At 40.4% G+C, this 18,785-nt stretch overlaps 3 protein-coding genes across 8 annotated transcripts; 2 read left to right on the top strand and 1 right to left on the bottom strand.

Annotated features, from left to right (window-relative positions):
- Nucleotides 1-132: 132 nt before the first annotated feature.
- Nucleotides 133-5,471, top strand: LOC118419628 (PDZ domain-containing protein 11-like). Of its 6 annotated transcripts, none has more exons than XM_035826100.1 (9): nucleotides 133-501; nucleotides 774-829; nucleotides 1,856-1,986; nucleotides 2,433-2,519; nucleotides 3,063-3,119; nucleotides 3,515-3,565; nucleotides 3,915-3,962; nucleotides 4,343-4,403; nucleotides 4,615-5,471. In XM_035826100.1, the coding sequence occupies exons 3-9, from the start codon at nucleotides 1,906-1,908 to the stop codon at nucleotides 4,761-4,763; spliced, it is 534 nt and encodes a 177-aa protein (XP_035681993.1). In that variant the 5' UTR covers nucleotides 133-501; nucleotides 774-829; nucleotides 1,856-1,905; the 3' UTR covers nucleotides 4,764-5,471. The 6 variants fall into 6 exon arrangements, with proteins under 6 accessions (XP_035681993.1, XP_035681994.1, XP_035681991.1 ...); XM_035826101.1 differs by having other exon boundaries at nucleotides 133-691; nucleotides 1,862-1,986; XM_035826098.1 differs by having other exon boundaries at nucleotides 133-691.
- Nucleotides 5,472-6,750: 1,279 nt separating this feature from the next.
- Nucleotides 6,751-14,639, top strand: LOC118420042. Its single transcript, XM_035826748.1, has 12 exons — nucleotides 6,751-6,832; nucleotides 7,618-7,760; nucleotides 8,141-8,393; nucleotides 8,598-9,157; nucleotides 10,436-10,564; nucleotides 10,936-11,022; nucleotides 11,256-11,674; nucleotides 11,861-12,156; nucleotides 12,561-12,707; nucleotides 13,009-13,753; nucleotides 13,927-14,154; nucleotides 14,360-14,639. The coding sequence occupies exons 1-12, from the start codon at nucleotides 6,793-6,795 to the stop codon at nucleotides 14,637-14,639; spliced, it is 3,327 nt and encodes a 1,108-aa protein (XP_035682641.1). The 5' UTR covers nucleotides 6,751-6,792.
- Nucleotides 14,640-15,688: 1,049 nt separating this feature from the next.
- On the bottom strand, nucleotides 15,689-18,560 carry LOC118420041. The gene is made up of 2 exons (XM_035826747.1): nucleotides 18,172-18,560; nucleotides 15,689-16,462 (listed from the first exon to the last, which is right to left on the bottom strand). The coding sequence occupies exons 1-2, from the start codon at nucleotides 18,475-18,477 to the stop codon at nucleotides 15,689-15,691; spliced, it is 1,080 nt and encodes a 359-aa protein (XP_035682640.1). The 5' UTR covers nucleotides 18,478-18,560.
- Nucleotides 18,561-18,785: the final 225 nt, after the last annotated feature.

The raw sequence follows: 18,785 nt of genomic DNA, 5'->3' as shown, positions 1-18,785 counted from the left end.
GTTTGATTAGTCACATATATCTTTTAGAGAATGGCAGTATTTAAAAAAAAAACGTAATTTCAGTGTCAGTGGTGTCAATGAACTTTTCCAATGGATCCTGAAATGTACCTAAAACAGTATAGAAAAGAAGTTGGTTCACTTTTTTTTGTTTGTTTACATGCCCTTAAAAGGAAAGTTATATACCCCCTGCCAAATTCTATTGGCATTAAAAATAGAACATGGCAAAACTACTGTAGTGCAGCTCTGGGACTTTTCAGTCCATTTCTTTTAGGTCATTGTTAAGACCTACAAAGGTCAGCAGTAGGACATTTATGTATCCATATGCAGTCACCCATACAGGGTATGTCAATAGCGAGAAAGTTGCCATAGTACCAATGGCATTTGTTATTGCATTGTTTTCATACCATCCCGGGTCCTCTGGTCAATCATTCCCTCCGTCTTTATTTCTCCCTGCTAAAATATTTAGGATCCCAACAGGACATGTAATATGAGCCAGAACAGGTGAGTAGGCAAAATAGAGGTGGAAAACATGAAACCACTTTTAGCAGAGAGAACGCTTTAGAAGAGATTCTGTTACCACTTCACACCTATGCTTTGCACTGTGACCTTTACTAAGTCAAACCCTCCCCCTTCCTCCTGAAGTACATTCTACCTTCAGTTGCTATCCAGAGAGGACAAGCAGAACTTTCAGGTGGGGAACATTCTCTATTTGGCTGTCAGTTTGCTTTGGAAATAAGTTGACAATTCAACAATGCTTGTGTTTGCCTTTTCAGGTTTCTATAGTGAGTGATACCGGGCACCTTGCATACCTCACTTGACCTTCACACAAGTAAGTCCCTCTTTTCTGAAGTACTATTGATTGGTGCAGGATATGCTCGGAATGTTCCATCTTAGCCTGTCGTGCAGTTTGTGCTTGTTTGCTAGGTAAGTCCATAACTTCTGCATACTGCCCCATGTATGTATGTGACTCAACATTTTCTTTGAATGAGTGAAACATAACTTTTGGCACGTTTTACAGTTAGAGCTTGTGATGTTTGCACCAGTCGTAATAGCTCTGAAATGACAGCGTTTGCATTCTCTCTGTATTGGTTTCTAAAAATAGTACCATGCTATTTGTAGAGCGTAACAGTTACCAACTGGTTTTGTAAAATAACTGATTGAAACAGTATGTGTTTTGGGATTAAGTCTGCCCAGTTGGATGACAATGACTGATAGTGTTGACTTCTTACAAAGTGCTCACAAGGTGCATGTAGTTGGAGGACATGATTACTAGCTTTAAGTGTGCATACCTCACCTGTATGGCATGCTATGTGAACAAGCTTACAGCTGCAAACAACATATTTGACATTTAACAGTCTCCCTTATATAGCTTGTCTCATGAATAGGTTGTCAGCACATTTTCCTCTGCATATGGTGTTCATTTTTGCTGTGAAAAGCAGGTTAATTGAAGCATTGGAGTATGTTGCATCTCTGAATACACTTAGAAATCATCTTATATTGCAGCCATGCCATTGTTCAAAGTTGTACATTGTCAGATTTCCTTTCATTATTTCATTAAGACTGGTTGGCTCAATATTGACACTGAGTCACAAGTCAAATATTGACGTAGCAGCACCTGTGCATTGTGACTGTCAGGACAATCACTAGAAACTTTCCTTTAATGGAGGGCCTCCAAAGTACAGCTCTCTGGGGATTTTGTTACTGTTCTCTTTGTTTCTATCATTAAAAACGATGCTAAAGAAGTGATTTGCAGGTTTGCTTCAATGTATATATACACAAATGCAAGATATATATGATGCAACGTGTAGGACAATATGATTGGTAAATGCATGAATTTTTGTTTTTGTAATTCCAGCTACAGGTCCTTCCTGAGATTCCAAGCCTGAGCCAGTACAGTGGTTGTCTATGATGATAATGGCGGAGAGGAAGATCAGAGTGATGCTGCCCCAGTACGAGCACCCCCCACCGTGGATACCACCTGAGGAGGTCAGGGCTTGTACATTCCAATCAAACATGAGGGTAGTGAAAAGTCAGGGTGTACTTTGATCTTAGTCTTCTCTATACAGACATTGACTGTTGATGTTGTGGGCTGTTACTGAATCATCCAGTTGTAAAATGCTATATTATCATCCTTAGCCTTTTGGTGAAGACAGTTGGTGTGTGTAAATCGTCAATTTTTATCATAGTGTTTTGTTCCCAAGTCTGCTGTGTTAAATTGTATTATCTTTTAGAAGGAGAACTTGAGTCAGAGTCATCAATCACATACATTGTGTCTGGTTGATACACTGGATGCCTTTTACAAAAGGAGTCAAATCATGTTGTTCAAACTACATGTATTGTCGTGGTTAACATTGATATGTGCACTGATGGTAAGCAACAACAGGTGTACCATATTAGGCTAACATAGACTCACAACCTGACCTTATTTCCAGCAAGCCAGCCACCCTGACTACAGCAGTGACCTGACCCCGGCCCTGCCTCGAGCTCTCAAGATCAGGAGAGACCCAGACACTCATCAGGTGGGCTGAAGGGAATCATTCAAATTAAAACATTTCATTTGTGTAGAAGTCAGCATGACCAATACACTACCAGGAGTACTGGTCCTCCATTGTATGTACATGTACCATGTTTTAAAATGTCAAAAATACGATGCATCAGTGCTTCACCTTTGAAAGGGGCAAATATATGATTAGAGGCAATCTTGGCAAAAGTGCATTTCTCAATAAACATACTAGTAATAAATATACTTTTGAGAGATAAACCTAAACTTGATTCAGACTTTTTTATCTGTCACAGACTTACAGGTCCCTAAAAAGGCCTTAATGTCCACTTGTGAGCATACAATAATAATGCATGGTCAACATTCAACAGTTAAAGTTGGGCCAAACTATCAGACTAAGTCTTCCCTAACATCCCTTAATAGGTTTCACAATGCCTCAATGACCTGGTGCTATCAATGTTGGTAAATATTGATGATTGTTGATAAAATCCTGTTTGCAAATTTTGTTTGAAACTTTTTAGGAACAAGAGACCACATGTAATACCTTGATTGTTGTTTTTAGCTGGGGTTTGTTGCCAGAGGAGGGAAAGACTTTGGAACAGGCATCTTCATCTCACAGGTTAGCTTTACATGATTGTATATCCATTCATCACAACTGCCAACAGTTTGATATGTTGACATGGTGGAAGATTATCATCACAGTTTTCTCCAGCCTGATACTATTTCTACAGTCTATTTCTCATATTAAAAAGATAGGTAAGAAGGGAGATGGGACCCACACTGGTTTTAGTTGCCCAAATCTTAGAGAAAGTTTTCTGAAGAACAAAAGGCTATATACAACTAGTAATAAAAACACAGAATTTGATGTAGATCTAGAAGAAGGCCAGACACAAATTAACTTTATTTGTCATTGCCATTTCTTTAAAGATATCTGCTGCAGTATCTAGATCATTATAATTTGATACCATGCTATGACCTTGTGTAAGAGTTATAACTTTGTGTTTCATTCTATAGGTGGATCCTGGGACGGATGCAGAGAGTCAAGGACTGAAGGAAGGAGATCAGGTCTGACTCTTACTTGAACTCATGGATGACAAAAAGGAGACTTTAGTCAGAAGGGACTTGCAAACAATTGAACATACCTGGAATTGGAAGGGCATAACAAAGGATTTTCAAATCCTTAAAGTTTATGACACCAAACAAACATGATAAAAGGCATCAAAAGTGAAAGAAAAGTAACAACCTGTTATAAGTGTTTCTTGCTACACTGGTTATATAATAAGGATGTACTTAAAAAGTAGCAAAATCTATTGTCATCAAATACAGGTAGAATGTTTACTTAGAATATGGGAAGGTGAGATTGATAACCAATGGACTGGACATTTTACATGTAGTCATATGTTGCAATTTACAGATCTTATCTGCAAATGGGTTTAACTTTGAGGAGATGGACCACAAAGCAGTAAGTCATCATTTATTGCCTTTTTTATCCCACTACATCGGAAGATAGGTGCAAAGTCATGTATCAAAATTAGTTAAAACTATCAAGATTAATTAGATGCACTATCAGCCAGGGGCTGATAATGATCTGGAGATTCCCCCTTGTCACATGTATGCTTCCCTAACAACCTGATGACAACACAGTATAGAACAGGCTAACTTATACATGTACTCATTTGTCGATTATGGTTCTGCCATGAATGTAAAGTAAAAGTACAATGTTCTTTAAAAAAAAATCATACATCTTACTTGAGGAGACAGCTTTTGTAAATTTAAGTTAAAAGATAAATTAAAACTAAACTGAATTCCCTAAATGCCTGTCTGCTACCTTGCACCTTGCAGGCAGTGGGAGTGATGGCATCTGCACAACAGCTGCAGCTGAACGTGAAGTACTTCCCTTACGGTATGTCTGAAATGTCTTTCTATAGTCTTCCACAGTATCTGTAAAGGTGTGGGGAAGGAATAAATTTTACTAATCGAAATAGCAAAATATATAATATCCTGTTGAGTAAAAACATATACAATACATTGTACTTCAGAAGTTACAACATAGACATCCATACTGTGATTTTTCGTAAGCACAATTGTACACATTTTGTCTGTTGCATTTGCAGCTTATAATCAGATGATCAGACGGACTGAGGCCTACGGCACAGAGGTGGTAGACAACAGGCAAGAACACACAGAACCACAGCCAACGCAAACACCGCCAGAACAGATAGCAACAAAAAAGAAGTCCAGCCGTAAAAAGCCCCAACTCTAACATTTGACATCTGTATGTAATCATAAAATTGATGTAATTTACCTGTCTTTGCTGTGTACTAAAAAGGAAGGCACATTGAAATACATTGAGCCATGAACACTGGTAACACCAAGACATGTGACCCAAACCATAGTGCCTATTATGTTCCACTTACTATGTTGTTTGATGGTTGATGTTCTGCTTCTTGTGGGGGTTAGAAGTACTTGTACTTCTGATGTGAATGTTTGATGTGGAACTTCCTTGTGTCAACACACAGGGGAGTCTGACAGGGCTGATGTCCTCCCTGCATTTTTAAAATGAAAATTATTTTGTTTGATAGATTTCTGCTGTTGTGTCTGATGTCTTATTATGTTGCCTTCTTATGATTTTGTTGCTAGATTATAAATGTTTAAATAAACAGTAAATTCATGACTTCAAGTGCTAAAGTAGTTGGATATTAAGGTCATGACTTATGGATTCATGTATTGGTTTGTTACCAACAAGAACACCAGATGGTAGCTAGAATCTCTCCTTCTCCATCACTGCCGCAAAAAAAGAATGCATGGATGATTTATCCCAGCTTTCCTGCAACATTTGTAGAAATTTCAACTTTTCAAAAATTGTCTGTGAAACTCAGAATTTGTGTTTGAATGGGACAATTTGATCTTTAGTTTCAATCAGAAGAGAAGGAAAAAGGGATCTGTGATCTGCATGACTGTAATCAATTTTATTCTGTGACACAAGAAAAATCTGAACACAGTTGTAGAATTCCATACCTGTTCTGCAAAACTCTTAACGCTTGCAACACATGCGGTCATGTGAGCAGTGTCCATCTACAGTGCAAAAAGGTTCCGTAAAATGCTATATACACAGTTACATATCTGTAACGTTACAGCTTCAACCAATCATATGACCGCTGCAAGAGCTAAGCTTGTTTTTGATGGGTTTATGGTAAGATGTAACGTTACGATGGCAAAAGCCATGCGCATCCAACAGTTACCGAACTTTTGTTACCTCCCGTTAACATTCAGCACCAGGGACAGGTCTGTCAGCGTGGATGTAACGTTAATTGTTCAGCACCAGGGACAGGCCTGTCGGTGTGGATGTAATCATTCAGCACCAGGGACAGGTCTGTTGGTGTCATCCTTTACCTTATCACTAAAATGATAGTAAATTCTTTCTCCCGCCTCAGACAAGTGGAAAGATGGCATCGCCATGCAAAGCAAATGCGATGGCCATTGCATGGATCAAAAGCGACTTCTATCAATCAGCTGCAGTACTGCAACATTACGGAGGCGCGGTACTGCAATAATTTCATAAACCGCTAGATGTCACCATGTCATTGCCCCCAAACCACCTGCTACAAGGGGGGATTTGCATATATCCCATGATGCACTTTACTTTCGATCGCGTTCGATTTTCCGCGCGAACGCCGGCAAACCCGGAACTGCAAAGCCCAAGATGTAGGGCATGGGCATCTTCAAGATGTTGGCCATGTTGGACAGCAGCCAAGAGAATTAGGTGGGTAATTTTCGTCATTTTTTAGAGTTCGGGAATTGTAGTTTTCCATGAAAAGTGTTGATGTGTGTGATACCCGAGGAACATGTTTAATTTTGAGGTAAATGCCGATAGACTTCTCATGCGTAAATCCCGTTGTCGCATGTTGGAGATTTGCATATAGTGCTATCAAATCTTCCGCATTGGTTAATCAAATAGTGGTGCTTTTTAAAAAAAAGTGTAGTTTACGTATGGTAGATTGATTGTGTGTCTAAAAAAACGAAAAGCACCAAAAAGCACTCATAGGAAGATCACGAAAACAGCCGCGCAGGATCGCATGGTTGGTCGTGTTTACATACGCCTGACAGTCGCGCGGAGGCCCTTTAAACTCATTAACATATGCAAATAAGCCGGTAAAGAAAAGATGGCGGACACGTAAACAAACACGAACGCGCCGTAGTTTTACCTTCCTAAAGCAATTTAGAAAGTTTGGAAAGATTGTTACAGTATAGGGACTTAGCAGACATTCAGGGAAAACCTATTCAAACGGAAAATGTTGTTGGTTGGACTGGAAACTCGCTTAAAATGCGGAGGTGAGTGGGTATCGTATATGTCGCAAAGGCGGAAGTTACCAAGATGGATTTTCGTACTTCGGGTCGATGAATTCACTTGAAACTCATGAGAGCCCAACCTGAACGTATTACTGTACTTGCAAAAGAACTAGATTTATGTAGCACAGACTTTTCAAGGGTGGGCGTTTGTGGGCTTAATATTCGCTAAACAGACGGTCGATCGGGATCACATAGCCGTAGAACTTGTTTACCTATCTTGTCATTATTGACTGGTTAGGCTTGCTTGTGAGTTATACGAAGGAGTCTGATCTACATTTTCACCTTCACTGTCATATACGTACTGTCGTTGATATTTGGACCAATAAATCTTGTCAAAAAGTAGTTTTAGTCTTTCAGTTTCATAATTTGAGAGTCTGTCAGAATTTGTAAGTTATCAAGTGGTGCAGTGGTGTGTAAGATTTGTAATTTATGGATTATTGTTGATTCCCCAGGTTAGCAGTGATGTTTATGAATATCATAGTTTATTTTGGAGAGTTTTTAATCCTTGCCAATGAAACAGAAAAAAATTGCATACCAGACCAGTTTATATCTTATGGGACATCCATAGATAGAAAATTATCCTAAATTGTAATGTTAAAGGTACATTTTGCTTTAATTTTGGTTCTTTATTGACATGTTCAATAACTGTGTCTCATTCTCCCAAAGTGAGCAAAGTGTCATCAATAACTTCATTGAAATACCTCAAGGAAATATATTCTATAAAAGGGTAAAAATCATCTTAGACTGTCCAATATTGTTTCCCTCAGTCATGATGTCAACTCCATCAACGCCCCAAAAGAGGCCACATGTTGGCGGGAGTGGTCACACCCCGTCTGGGAAGAGGAGGCAGCACAAACATGGAAAGAAAGATGGAGGAGCTCGCCGACCTCTCTCTTTCCTAAGTCCTAAGGTGATTAATTGCCATAAGACAGAAAATGTTTCCTCGATCAAGATCATCATTGGCTGTTGTGGTATGGTCCAACAGGATGTAGCAAATTTACAAATTGTTAGGTTTCACTGATGACCTTACAGGCTAAGGACAGTTTTACTGTTGTCAATTATACCATTAATACAATTATTTCACTAATGTGATGTTATTTCATAGTGCACTGATGTGATGTAATTTCATAGTATGTTTATTACATCATGACTCCTTGCAGAAACTATTCAGAAGTCGAGTAAGATTGGTGAGCCAAGACTGATGATGACACTCAGTACCAGTTAAACTATAGCAAACTTTGCTATAGTTTCTCCTTGCTACAAATTACATGTATCCTGTATTTGCAACAGATAACACGATCTTTGGGGCACATGCTCACCCCAAAGATTCAACTGGCCAAGTCCCCTCGGCCTGTGAAACACCATCAGTGGACTGATAAGGAGGACAAGGCATTGATCCAGTTTTTGGATCTAAGCCACCTTGATCAGGATGAAAATGTCACTGACACAGCATCCTGGCCAATGAGGCACGCTAACAGTCCCTTTTGGACAGAGGCTGCAACATCAATCAAGACGGCAACCAGGAGCAGTGAACTTCTTTCAGGTCAGTGAAAAACAATGGCTCTTGCTGTCTTTACCTTGATAGATTATTGCAACAAGTTTAGAACTGATAGAAATCAAAAGAAGTTCTATTATTTCTCACATTTAGTGTGAGTGTAGTCCCTCAAGGTGTTGGGATATGAAGTCATACTTTGTCAATAGCAAAGGTTTCTCTTCAGTGACACACTGTTTCTCTTTCTATTCACAGCAAACACAGTGAGGAACAGGTGCAGGAAGTGGAGGACGAAATTCGACGAATCCCTTGAAGCTGCTGTGAAGTCTTTTGGTCTTGAGACGAATTCAATCAGCCGTGCAAAGAAAACCAAAGAAACAGTCAGCAGGGGATGCCAGACAAAGAAGTTGACTGTGGACCAGCAAACACAAACTGAACATAGCTGCCAGGATGATGTCACAACAGTACTGTCTTCTTGCAAGGCCCTGACCCAATCAGAATTTGATTCTTTCATGCTTATGCTGCTTCCTCAAATCGTTCAATCATCTTCAGTTCTATCCTTTGGTGATAAACTGTTCTCAGTTGTAGCTACAGCAAAGAATATTTCCACATACCCAACCGACTTCTTTTCAAAGTCCATCAATGCCATGTCCACCCTACAAGAACACAACAAGCCCAACATCCTGTACAAGTTTGCCCACATCTTGAGCACCAACAGGCCTGGCACCTCCACCCCTCTGCTCCAAATTGACAGGATGCCATTTGGATTACTACAATACCAGATGGAGTTCTTCAGTGCCACCAATGTACATCAGGTTAGCATCAGTATATAATGATACTTATCTGATGTACTAATTTAAAATGATGGCATTTCCAGTAAAGAATGCCTTCTTAGTTTTTTGTTTGTTGTTTTGGCTAGTTTTGTCTAATTTTGTAACTAATTACCTCAATTCATTTGGGTTTTCGGAAAAACTTGTCCAGTCCGGAGTGCGGAAAACCCTGTCCAGTCTGAAAAGAGGGTCTGCATGGGGGTATACATTGTAAGCTGTCTGAAAAGAGGGTCTGCATGGGGGTATACGGTGTAAGCTACTAAGTACTAGTATACAACAACATTTTTTTTTATCTTTAATACGGCTAAGCACAGAAATAACATCAACTTGAAGTGTGGCACAATGTCATAAAAAAATTATTACTTAACAAAAATCATCCATCATTGTTACTTCTCATCATATAAAAAACGTCTACTCTTTAAGTCTTTGAGACTGAACATGCTATTAGCCTTACGGCATAATTTTGCAAATAAAACACATTATTTTTAAAAGGATACATAGTTCTATATAGCTCACAACTTGTACTATCGTTTGAAAAATGCCATCTCGGCTTTATTGTAGTGCATTGTAAAATATATTGTAATGTTATAACATTGTGTACTAAAGTCGTGTTGATATTGAAACCTTTCGCAGTCATTCTATTAAACCAGGATTTAAACAGACCAGCTCTCAAAATGAGTGCTGCGCACTTATCATTTAAAGAAAACCTTTCAAAGCCTGTCTTTGTAATGTATTGCCATTATTTAACAACCCGAAATTGACGGACACTCACTATCCATTGTTTGATTGACAATTCTCTCCCCTCATGTCCTACCAGATAAGTGTTAATTGGGTACTTTGCATTTGACAGAACTGACTTTGTGTGCATGCATATTGCACCTTTGGGTCACTCATTATGCTGTGTAAGTGCTGTCTGAAGTAATACTTTTAAGCATTGCCAGGAACCCCTATGCAGACCCTCTTTTCAGACTGGACAGGGTTTTCCGCCCCATTTCCCTGTCTGGACTGGACAGGGTTTTCCAAAAACCCCAATTCATTTTTGCTACCATCTTCCTGTGCAATTAGCCAGGCCCCAAGCCATGTAGTGTTGGGCAATTAGAAGTGTGATCAGGAACTTTGTTCATTGTGGTAGGAGGGTGTGAACAAATTATCTATGGTGATATCAGATATGATGAAGATTGCAGACTTCATAGCAAGAGACAGTGTTATGTCCAACTTGTTATGGTATTAATTTATACAATGGTACTCATGTATGTTCTGTAGGTCAGCATTTCTCCAGATTATGCCAGCTGGTTGGAGAGCATGTGTGCTGAGTTTCCAACCAGGTTCTTGAGGCTGTTTCGGGGGCCAGGGTGGAGTGGCCTGGAAAGCACTGACTTGGACCCATTGAAGGTTACTACATGTATAAAGATGGCTTTTATGTTTCACAAATTTTCAATTGTGATGATAACCAGTCCATATACTTAATGTAGTATCTGAATATTTGCCATAATAGCGATACCTTTTCAATTCCATTTTGTATGTATTTGACATACTTAGTTATTCCAGTAGATTCCCTAAGTTAGTACAGTACTAAGGAGGCTGGCTCAGAGTGATATTTACCTTGAGTAGTATGATAACATGAATTGTGAAAGAATTAGGGGCACTTAAATACTGTGCATTTGAAGAAAGTACATCTTGTTCTGTTACTGTGTAATTTTTGTCTATTTTTTTTTTACTTGTCATGTCTTATTTGACATATGATTCTCTTCCTTCTCTGACAGGCACATATTAATGTCGCCGCCCCCTCCCTGGACACCATGTACAGACTGGCACAGAATGAGAAGTTTGATGGCAACTCCAGTATCCATGTGAGTTTGCAAACCTTCAAAAAAAAGAGAAAAATTGTTCCAGAGGCATTCTCTTCTTGGCAATAATACTACTAGTATCAGCAGTTCTGCTCCTTGTGATGTCTATGAATGGAAATTATTGAGCTTCATTTGGTAGACACACTACTAAAGAATAGACATGGACGTTGGGAAAACTTTTACTATTTTATGCATATCAGATTAGTATACAGTAAAGTTTGTTCTGTTATATACAGATCGCTGCACTGGAATCCTTTGCCAAGATGAAGCCAGGAGCACGTGTCTGGTTTAAGGCTGATGCTTGTGATTTGAAGGTTGCCCTGCAGACATCTACAAAGGGCAAATGGGCTGGAGACGTTGATCTTGGGGATGGAAGCCTGGAGAAGCTAAGGGCTGACAACGACAGACGCATGGTCCTTGTCAGGGAAGCTGGGAAGTCCTGCGTGCCACGCAATCTAGAGGCCTGTCTCCTCAGTCTCCTTCAGGATCTTGGAGAAGACATTGATCTGCTGAAAGGTGGCCTTGAGGCAGCAAACAAGAGGTATAAGGAGAAATTCGAGCAGGCTAACTCATCTACAGATGTGCTGAAAAACCTGGCATGGGACAGGGTAGAGTACAATACCCTTCTGGAGCAGGCCAAAGCCTTCTATGAAAGGTGACTTTTAGAAATATTGACTTCAATTTTCTGTCTGCATAGTTATATAAATCAAGTAGTTAGCAAAGCCGCATTGCACAACTACATGTACCTGAGCTACTTGAAAAAGCACAATTTATGCTTCACATCAGTTGAGGATGACTGCTTTACCTTTACCTTCATGCACATGCTTTCTATATTATGTAGGTATGAAAGGCTGCTGGCAGCTCTTGGAACTGCTTCCCCTCAACCTGGCCGTGTGGCCCAATGTCTGGTGGAACTGAGAGAAGACAACAAAACCTACTTGCACAATCTCTTCAAGAAGAAGAGAGTGGCTGCTGATCATGCATTGGTCGTTTTGGTGTCTGACGAAAGACGAAATCAGAAGCCCTATGCTGTGCCAATCCTGCTCATTCCATATCACAGTATCCGGGATCAGTTCCTCCAGCAGTTCCTGGACAAGTGCCATGAGGAGGCCAAGAAGCTGGGACTGATACCTGTTGGTAAGAGTCTATCCTTTACATGTGAAGCTTAACTCCACTATAAACATAGTAAAGACAAAAGTTGAAGTTAAAGCACAAAAGTAAAAGTAGAGTGTTACTCTTGTCTGTTTTTTGTAATATGACAGTGCTTCTGTTGAATGATGCAAAGCTGAACAAAATCCATTATAGGAAAATTTGTCTTTTTTATTGAGACATTTCAACGAAACTTCATGATAAAGTCCATTTGTAGACTGTAGTCTTTGCTGAGGTGTTGACCATTGGTATATTCTGGTGCAATGCTAGTGGGTTGGCCCTAGAGCCTGTGCGCTGGGGGCTTTTTTAGGTACTCAAAGCTAATTTTCCATTTAGAGCTTTTTCATTTTGCAAATCTATCAGTGATGTGGTGCTTTGTGATTTGTTGTCAGGTGATGTTACGGATGGAGAGTTCAACTCCCTAAGGACGCTTGGGAACAAGCGCCCTATTCATCTCTATGAAATCATTCGTGGGGTGAAAGACAGTGTCAGGAGGATGGCTTCTGACACTGTGCTGAAGTCACTCCGGAAAGTTGGAGGTTAGTTTCTTTCTCTGCTGACTTGACTTTAATGTTTGGCCTCTCTATTATATCAGACTGTGCAGTACCACTGACATTAGTATGTTTTATCCGTGTGATATATCTTTGGCCCAAGTACACTTACAATGCAACAAATTCACCTGATTTCAGGGATATTCTGCAGGGGGAATATGGTGAAGCCATCTTGTATCTTCTCACAAATTCTGCCCTTGTCGAACCAAATGTGTTCAGCTTATGTCACAATAGACTCTGAACTCCCCATCAGTTTGTACTAATTGATGATTGTGGTTTCACTGTGCAGAGGATGACAATGGCATGCCATTGACAGAGATGAGGGAGAAGGCTATCCCACCAGAAGTGATTGAAGAATACCACAAACTCACAACAGTGGAGCAGATGAGAGAGGAGGATGCTGTAGTAAGACTGCGTGGACAACTCGTGCCCCCAGATTGTGGCCCCTCAACCTTCCGTGCCAACTCGCCTGAGTGCATGGCTGACATGCTGCGATCAATAATGGCCACATACAGATACCGTCTCAGAATAGAGGAACTTCGAACTGAGGGGGTTGATTTCACACACCACATGTATGTCCCAGAGAAAGACGGCCTCAACTACCTTCACAGAAGAGAAGATCATTGCCATCTCCTCAAGAGAATTGCTGGTCACCTCAGAAAAGAGCCTCCCCGGTGGTTTGACCACCATGCTCTCGAAGAAGCGCTCCATCCGCAAGATGGTGAGCCCAAGCCAGGGCTAACAGAGGCAGCCCTGTTTGGTTTCCGAAAGCAGTCTGTCACCGATGCAGAGATCTTGCTGTCCTACAACATGGTCAGGTTTCTCCGACACAGAGGGTATCACCGGGAAGCATGCTATATCGAAGTCGTTGCTGGATGGCATGAAGCAGCTGATGGCCGAGGGCTTTCAGAGGAAGAGAGGAAGGAGAAGAACACAGCCATGATGGACATGATCCTTGATGAGCTGATGCCATATCACCGTTCCCCCCCATGGCGCCGTTACCCCCCAGACTTCTCAACTCTTGACATCAACAGGCAAGAAAACCCTACACAATGAATATGATTAGATATAAAAAATGCAGTAACCGCTCTCTTTAACTTGCAAATCCAGTGAGATAGGGGCTTTACCAAATAGTATAACTCGAGAATGCCTAGATGGATTAAAGACCCAGTGAAATGAATATCTTTGTTCTGGTCGCTTTTTTTAGGTTCGGTCGAGGAGTACTTGGGTGGAGCCGAGAAACCCTCATCGCGGTCACAACAAATATCGAGTCAATGGAGCTGCGGAGAAGTGAGAGTGCGACAATTGGCTATGAAGAGCATCCAAGAGCGAGCACGACAGACGATGTAGAGTGTTTCTTTGCTGGACTTCACCGACACATGGGAAACACCTTTACCCTCAAGGAGTTGCATGCTCGATGGCCTACAGAAGTCAGGTATTTAAGTATCTTTTCAAACATTTACAGTATGGTCTTTTTGTAAAATTATTGAAAGATTTCATGTACTCACATTGTACTTGCGACGTACATTACAAATCAGTTGTGGACAGGTCATTATGGGCAGTATGGGCACAATTCTTGTGTCCATGGCATGTATTATTTCACTTGAACAGGTTTGTAATTATTTATTTGTCTTTCACAGGGAATTCTCAAAGAGAATTGACCCGGACCTGCCTTTCTATTACTGGACAATCAGTGAGAGGTTCAGAGAAGCAGAAGACACTTACCCATCCTTCAATGATGACCCTGAGGATGGTCGTCTGCGCCTCCACCGACTGCGCACTTGTAGAAGGGAAGACGCTTCGATTTTCACAACTGCAAGGGGTGTCCTGCCGGTCAGGAACAGGGGGACCATCAGGCAGATACTGCACAGACCAGAAGTGCCACTGCCTGAGGTCCCAAATAGCTTGCCACCTGTTTAGAAGATTACTTTTAAACTGTTATATCCACATCCAGGGTTAGACAAGTCCAAAAGTTTTATTGTCCTAGCCAAGTGAAAGTGCTGATTGGGCAAGCTCATGTCCTACCCCACTTGCCCGATTTTTTGATGAGTGAGATTTTGATATAAATGTACTTTTTAGTCATGGTACCAAGCATTGTTTGTTTTTTTACAGAAGAAAGTGCCTGTAGCCACTTGTTTCCACCTGTCACCACTGTTGTATATATCTAAGTCTTTTATTTTATGTATGTTTACTTTTTATTCTGTATATGTATACTTGTAAAAGATGCTATTTTGTTGTAAGTGAGGAAAGAAGAGAACTCGGGTATACACATTGTTGCAAGTGTTATACAGGTATTGACCTTATATGACAATCAGTTTTTGATCTTGAGACCACAGGTATATATAGACATTGTCGCAAGTGTTATACAGGTTTTTGCCTAGTTATGCTTTGAAGTATCCTTCTGTCAAACTAGTTATTGTATATATGAGGCAAGCACTGCGGATATTGTTTTCTTCAGAACCTTTAGTTTTATTGCTGAATGTATACTTAAAAGATGCTATTTTGTTGCAAGTCAAGAAAGAAGAGAACTCAGGTATATACATTGTTGCAAGTGTTATACTAGTTATTGTAACTAGTTATTGTAACTGTCAAACTAGTTATTGAACTTATGAGGCATGCTCTTCAGATTTTGTTTTCTTCAGAACCTTAAGTTTTATTACTCAATGATACTCATAAAAGATGTTATTTTGTTGCAAGTCAGGAAAGAGGAGAACATGTATAGACATAGTCCTAAGTGTTATACGGGTTCTGACCTTATAAGATATCAGTTTTTGCCTTTCTCCCAGCAACCAACTGCCTAATCCAACCAGCGACCACTTTTTTTTGCAGTCGCAATGTGGTATCGCCCTCCACTAATAATATAGTGAGTCAGGGCAGAAAGTTAAGAGTGAAGGCACAAGCGAGTAACAAAATTCCCAATAAAACTACAGATCAAATCGAGTTGATGGGTTGTTGCCTCGTTATACTTTTTATACAATGACCGAATTGAACCTGTAGTCTTTTGCATCGCCTTCCCAAATCCCTCTCTTCACAATCTTCACCTGAACTTTGTACATGAATTTCTTTGCAGGGAAGCAGAAGGAATGTGTCAACTTGTGCATCGCAATCTCAGTGATGAAACCATTTCTCATTGCTCTTGTCAGTTTGGGGACTTTGGGGCCTGGGCAATAACCCACTATCTGCCAAGTGTTTTCTATGAACATTTCAAACACGATGGCATTCCTATCCTTGATATTGGTGGGCTCAAAGGCTACCTGGACTTTGACATCTTCTCCCTCCCTTCTCAGTTTTTCACACTTATCTAGCACAGCCTGACAACTAGTATGCCACGTAGAGCCAACAACAGAAAAAATCTGCCCACTCATACGATTTGCAGCATGGTTATCTGTGTCTTCGTCTTCTTCCAACTCTGCATCTAGATCTTGGTCATCCGACTCCCCCCCATCTGAAGAAAAATGCAAGTCCTCCAAGCTACATACAAGAGGGTCTAGTTGTGACTCTGTTTGCATGTCGCAAAGTATTGGAGGTGACTGTACAGATTCAGACATCTGACAGTTGCAATGGTCAGGGTATGGTAGATTGGGGTCTACAGGCTGAATGTCTGTCTCGTACGGTAAGTCAGCCGGGATATCTGTCGTCACTGCTGGAAGTATGAAGGCTGCACTGTCTGTTGGCAGTATCTCTGTGTCCCAAAGAAGGGTACCTCTGGCCTGCTGCCTATCAGCATCTTTAGAGCATTCGAACTGTAAGAAAAGCAGAATCTGCTTGGAGATGATTGTTCTGTAACTGCATTAGTTAACCCTGTTGCATTCCAAAACTCCGTCCATTCCAAAACATGATTTGAACTAACACGAAGTTGAATGCCAGCTGCATTCCAAGACGTGACCCATTCCAAAACATGATTTTTCGTCATCACTTGTCTGGGGGCAGAGCCAGGTCCTACTTCTGAGGGCATGGCTAATTGATACATGTCTTGACATATTTTGTAACGCAAACAGCAGAAGAAATGAAAACAGCAGCATCGCAAACCGCATGATCTTGTCGTCACATCGTCTAAAATCTGTAGCTATCCAAATCCGTGACACACCTTTTTCAAGTCAAATGGCTTTCCACTACCACTTGATGATTTCTACAATCTAATTCAAGTAATGCACATTCTTTAAGTTATGACCTTTGAATGTTGAGAGTATACAGCATTCATTCGTATATCAGTTATTAAGGACAACGTACAGAGAGAATATCCCAAAACTAGTAAAAAGATTGTAGCAAAGTAACTACTAGTAAATATTTCTAAAGATTGTCACAGTCACACCACACTAACTATATGTTGAAACACACACATGGTGCTAACATGTTAGGCCTTCGAGTATGGGTCAAAGGTCTCAAATCTTGGGGCAAAACCATGCACACTGAATCCCTTTATCGTGCAAACTAAGTAACTTACGGCAATAACATTGTCTGGGGGAACTACCGGTCCTCAAGCCAACAGTCTTACAGTTACACTGCAAACATCCTTCAGACTCTGAGACACAGCTGGAGCCGCATAGTTCGGTTTAGAACTTTTTATTCAGCAATCAACCAATATGTCACTATAACACAACACTTTATGCTAACCAATTGTGTTGAAAGAAAGCCATTTCTATTTAACTCCAAGTTCCAAGCATTATTATTTAAAGCTACCTAACAAGGGGGCTTCTACCCTATACATGTAGTACATACTTCACAACATGTTCCATTCCACAATGGTTGTAGTGAGAAACAAGTTTTTGTAAATGCCTCAATTCTCAGACAGACATGATTTCTACTATTAGTAAAGATAGATTTGTTTGACAAAGGTATGGGGTCGTGAAACTCTAGTATTTGTATTTTTAAAAGATAATTGAATATTGCTAGCGAGTCTTCAGTAAAAAAAAACTATCCCCTTCCAATACCCAAACACTGAAATGATGTAAAACTAAAACCATTGACAGCAAATAATTTTTACAAATAAAGTGGCTGGGAAAAATTACCTTTCACATGATACACGTTTTTCAATCCTATTCAAATACCCAGTAATATTTTGAAGCAAAAGGAAAAGCATTAACGATTAAGTTAGCTGTTAACGTTACTGACTCAACGCTGAAAATACATTACATGTGTCCCACATCACTTTGTACCTTTTTTCTGTGAAAATACTCGACAACAAAACAATCGCCGGTGGTGATGTAAAATGAAGAAATAACTATCAAATACTAGTACATAAAACTATAATAGAACTCGATTTGAATCAGAGTTAAAAAGGAATATAGTGCCACTGGAAAACATGACAAAGTCGATAAAATTTGTACGTTACCGTTACGTTACATGCCCCCTATAATTCGTAGCCTTTCTGTTGCTGTACAATTATTCCTGTTTCGAACCATCAAAAATACTGAAGGTCCCTAAAAGATCTACGAAATAAAGTAAACCTTACATGAATGGTAGAACTCGACTTGATCCGTAGTTTCACTGGGGAAGTCACCCCGGCGAACAGGCTATCCAGGTTCCGATCAGGCATCAAGCACAGCCGGCGCACTGACGGCGGGTCGCCCGGTACTGCTATGTGACAGCGCCGTGTAACTACTTCGATGCACGAAACCCCCGAGAAATGGATTGGGAACTGGTGAGTGTTTACACAGCAAAGTAAAACTTCTGGAGCGTCCTGCAACAGCTTTGGTTCAACCGTAAACACTGTGTTTACGGGAGCTCCCGGGATGCTACCATCACCGGAACCCGCCATTTTTCAAATGATGACGTCACGGCTCGAGCGTATATATAGTTGAGACCGCGGTGCATCATGGGATATATGCAAATTCCCCCTGCACCTGCTATGAACATTACAGAACGTAATTTGTTCTTCTTGTTGTAAAAGCCAATGCCAACATTTAAAAGAATGACGTACAAAGATGTGTGCTACCGTACATAACTGGGGAGGGGTTTTCATGGATGCAACAGTGTCAACAAACATGGCAGTCGCCAACTAAGTTGATGCACGTTCAACTTGTGTAAACAAACACACTGTGCGCTGCCACTCGGTACAATGTTGAC

The sequence above is a fragment of the Branchiostoma floridae genome, chromosome 7, assembly GCF_000003815.2.
Source record: "Branchiostoma floridae strain S238N-H82 chromosome 7, Bfl_VNyyK, whole genome shotgun sequence".
Taxonomy (NCBI): domain Eukaryota; kingdom Metazoa; phylum Chordata; class Leptocardii; order Amphioxiformes; family Branchiostomatidae; genus Branchiostoma; species Branchiostoma floridae.
Note: the sequence above shows the minus strand (reverse complement) of the source record. Positions and strands in the feature narration are given on the sequence as shown.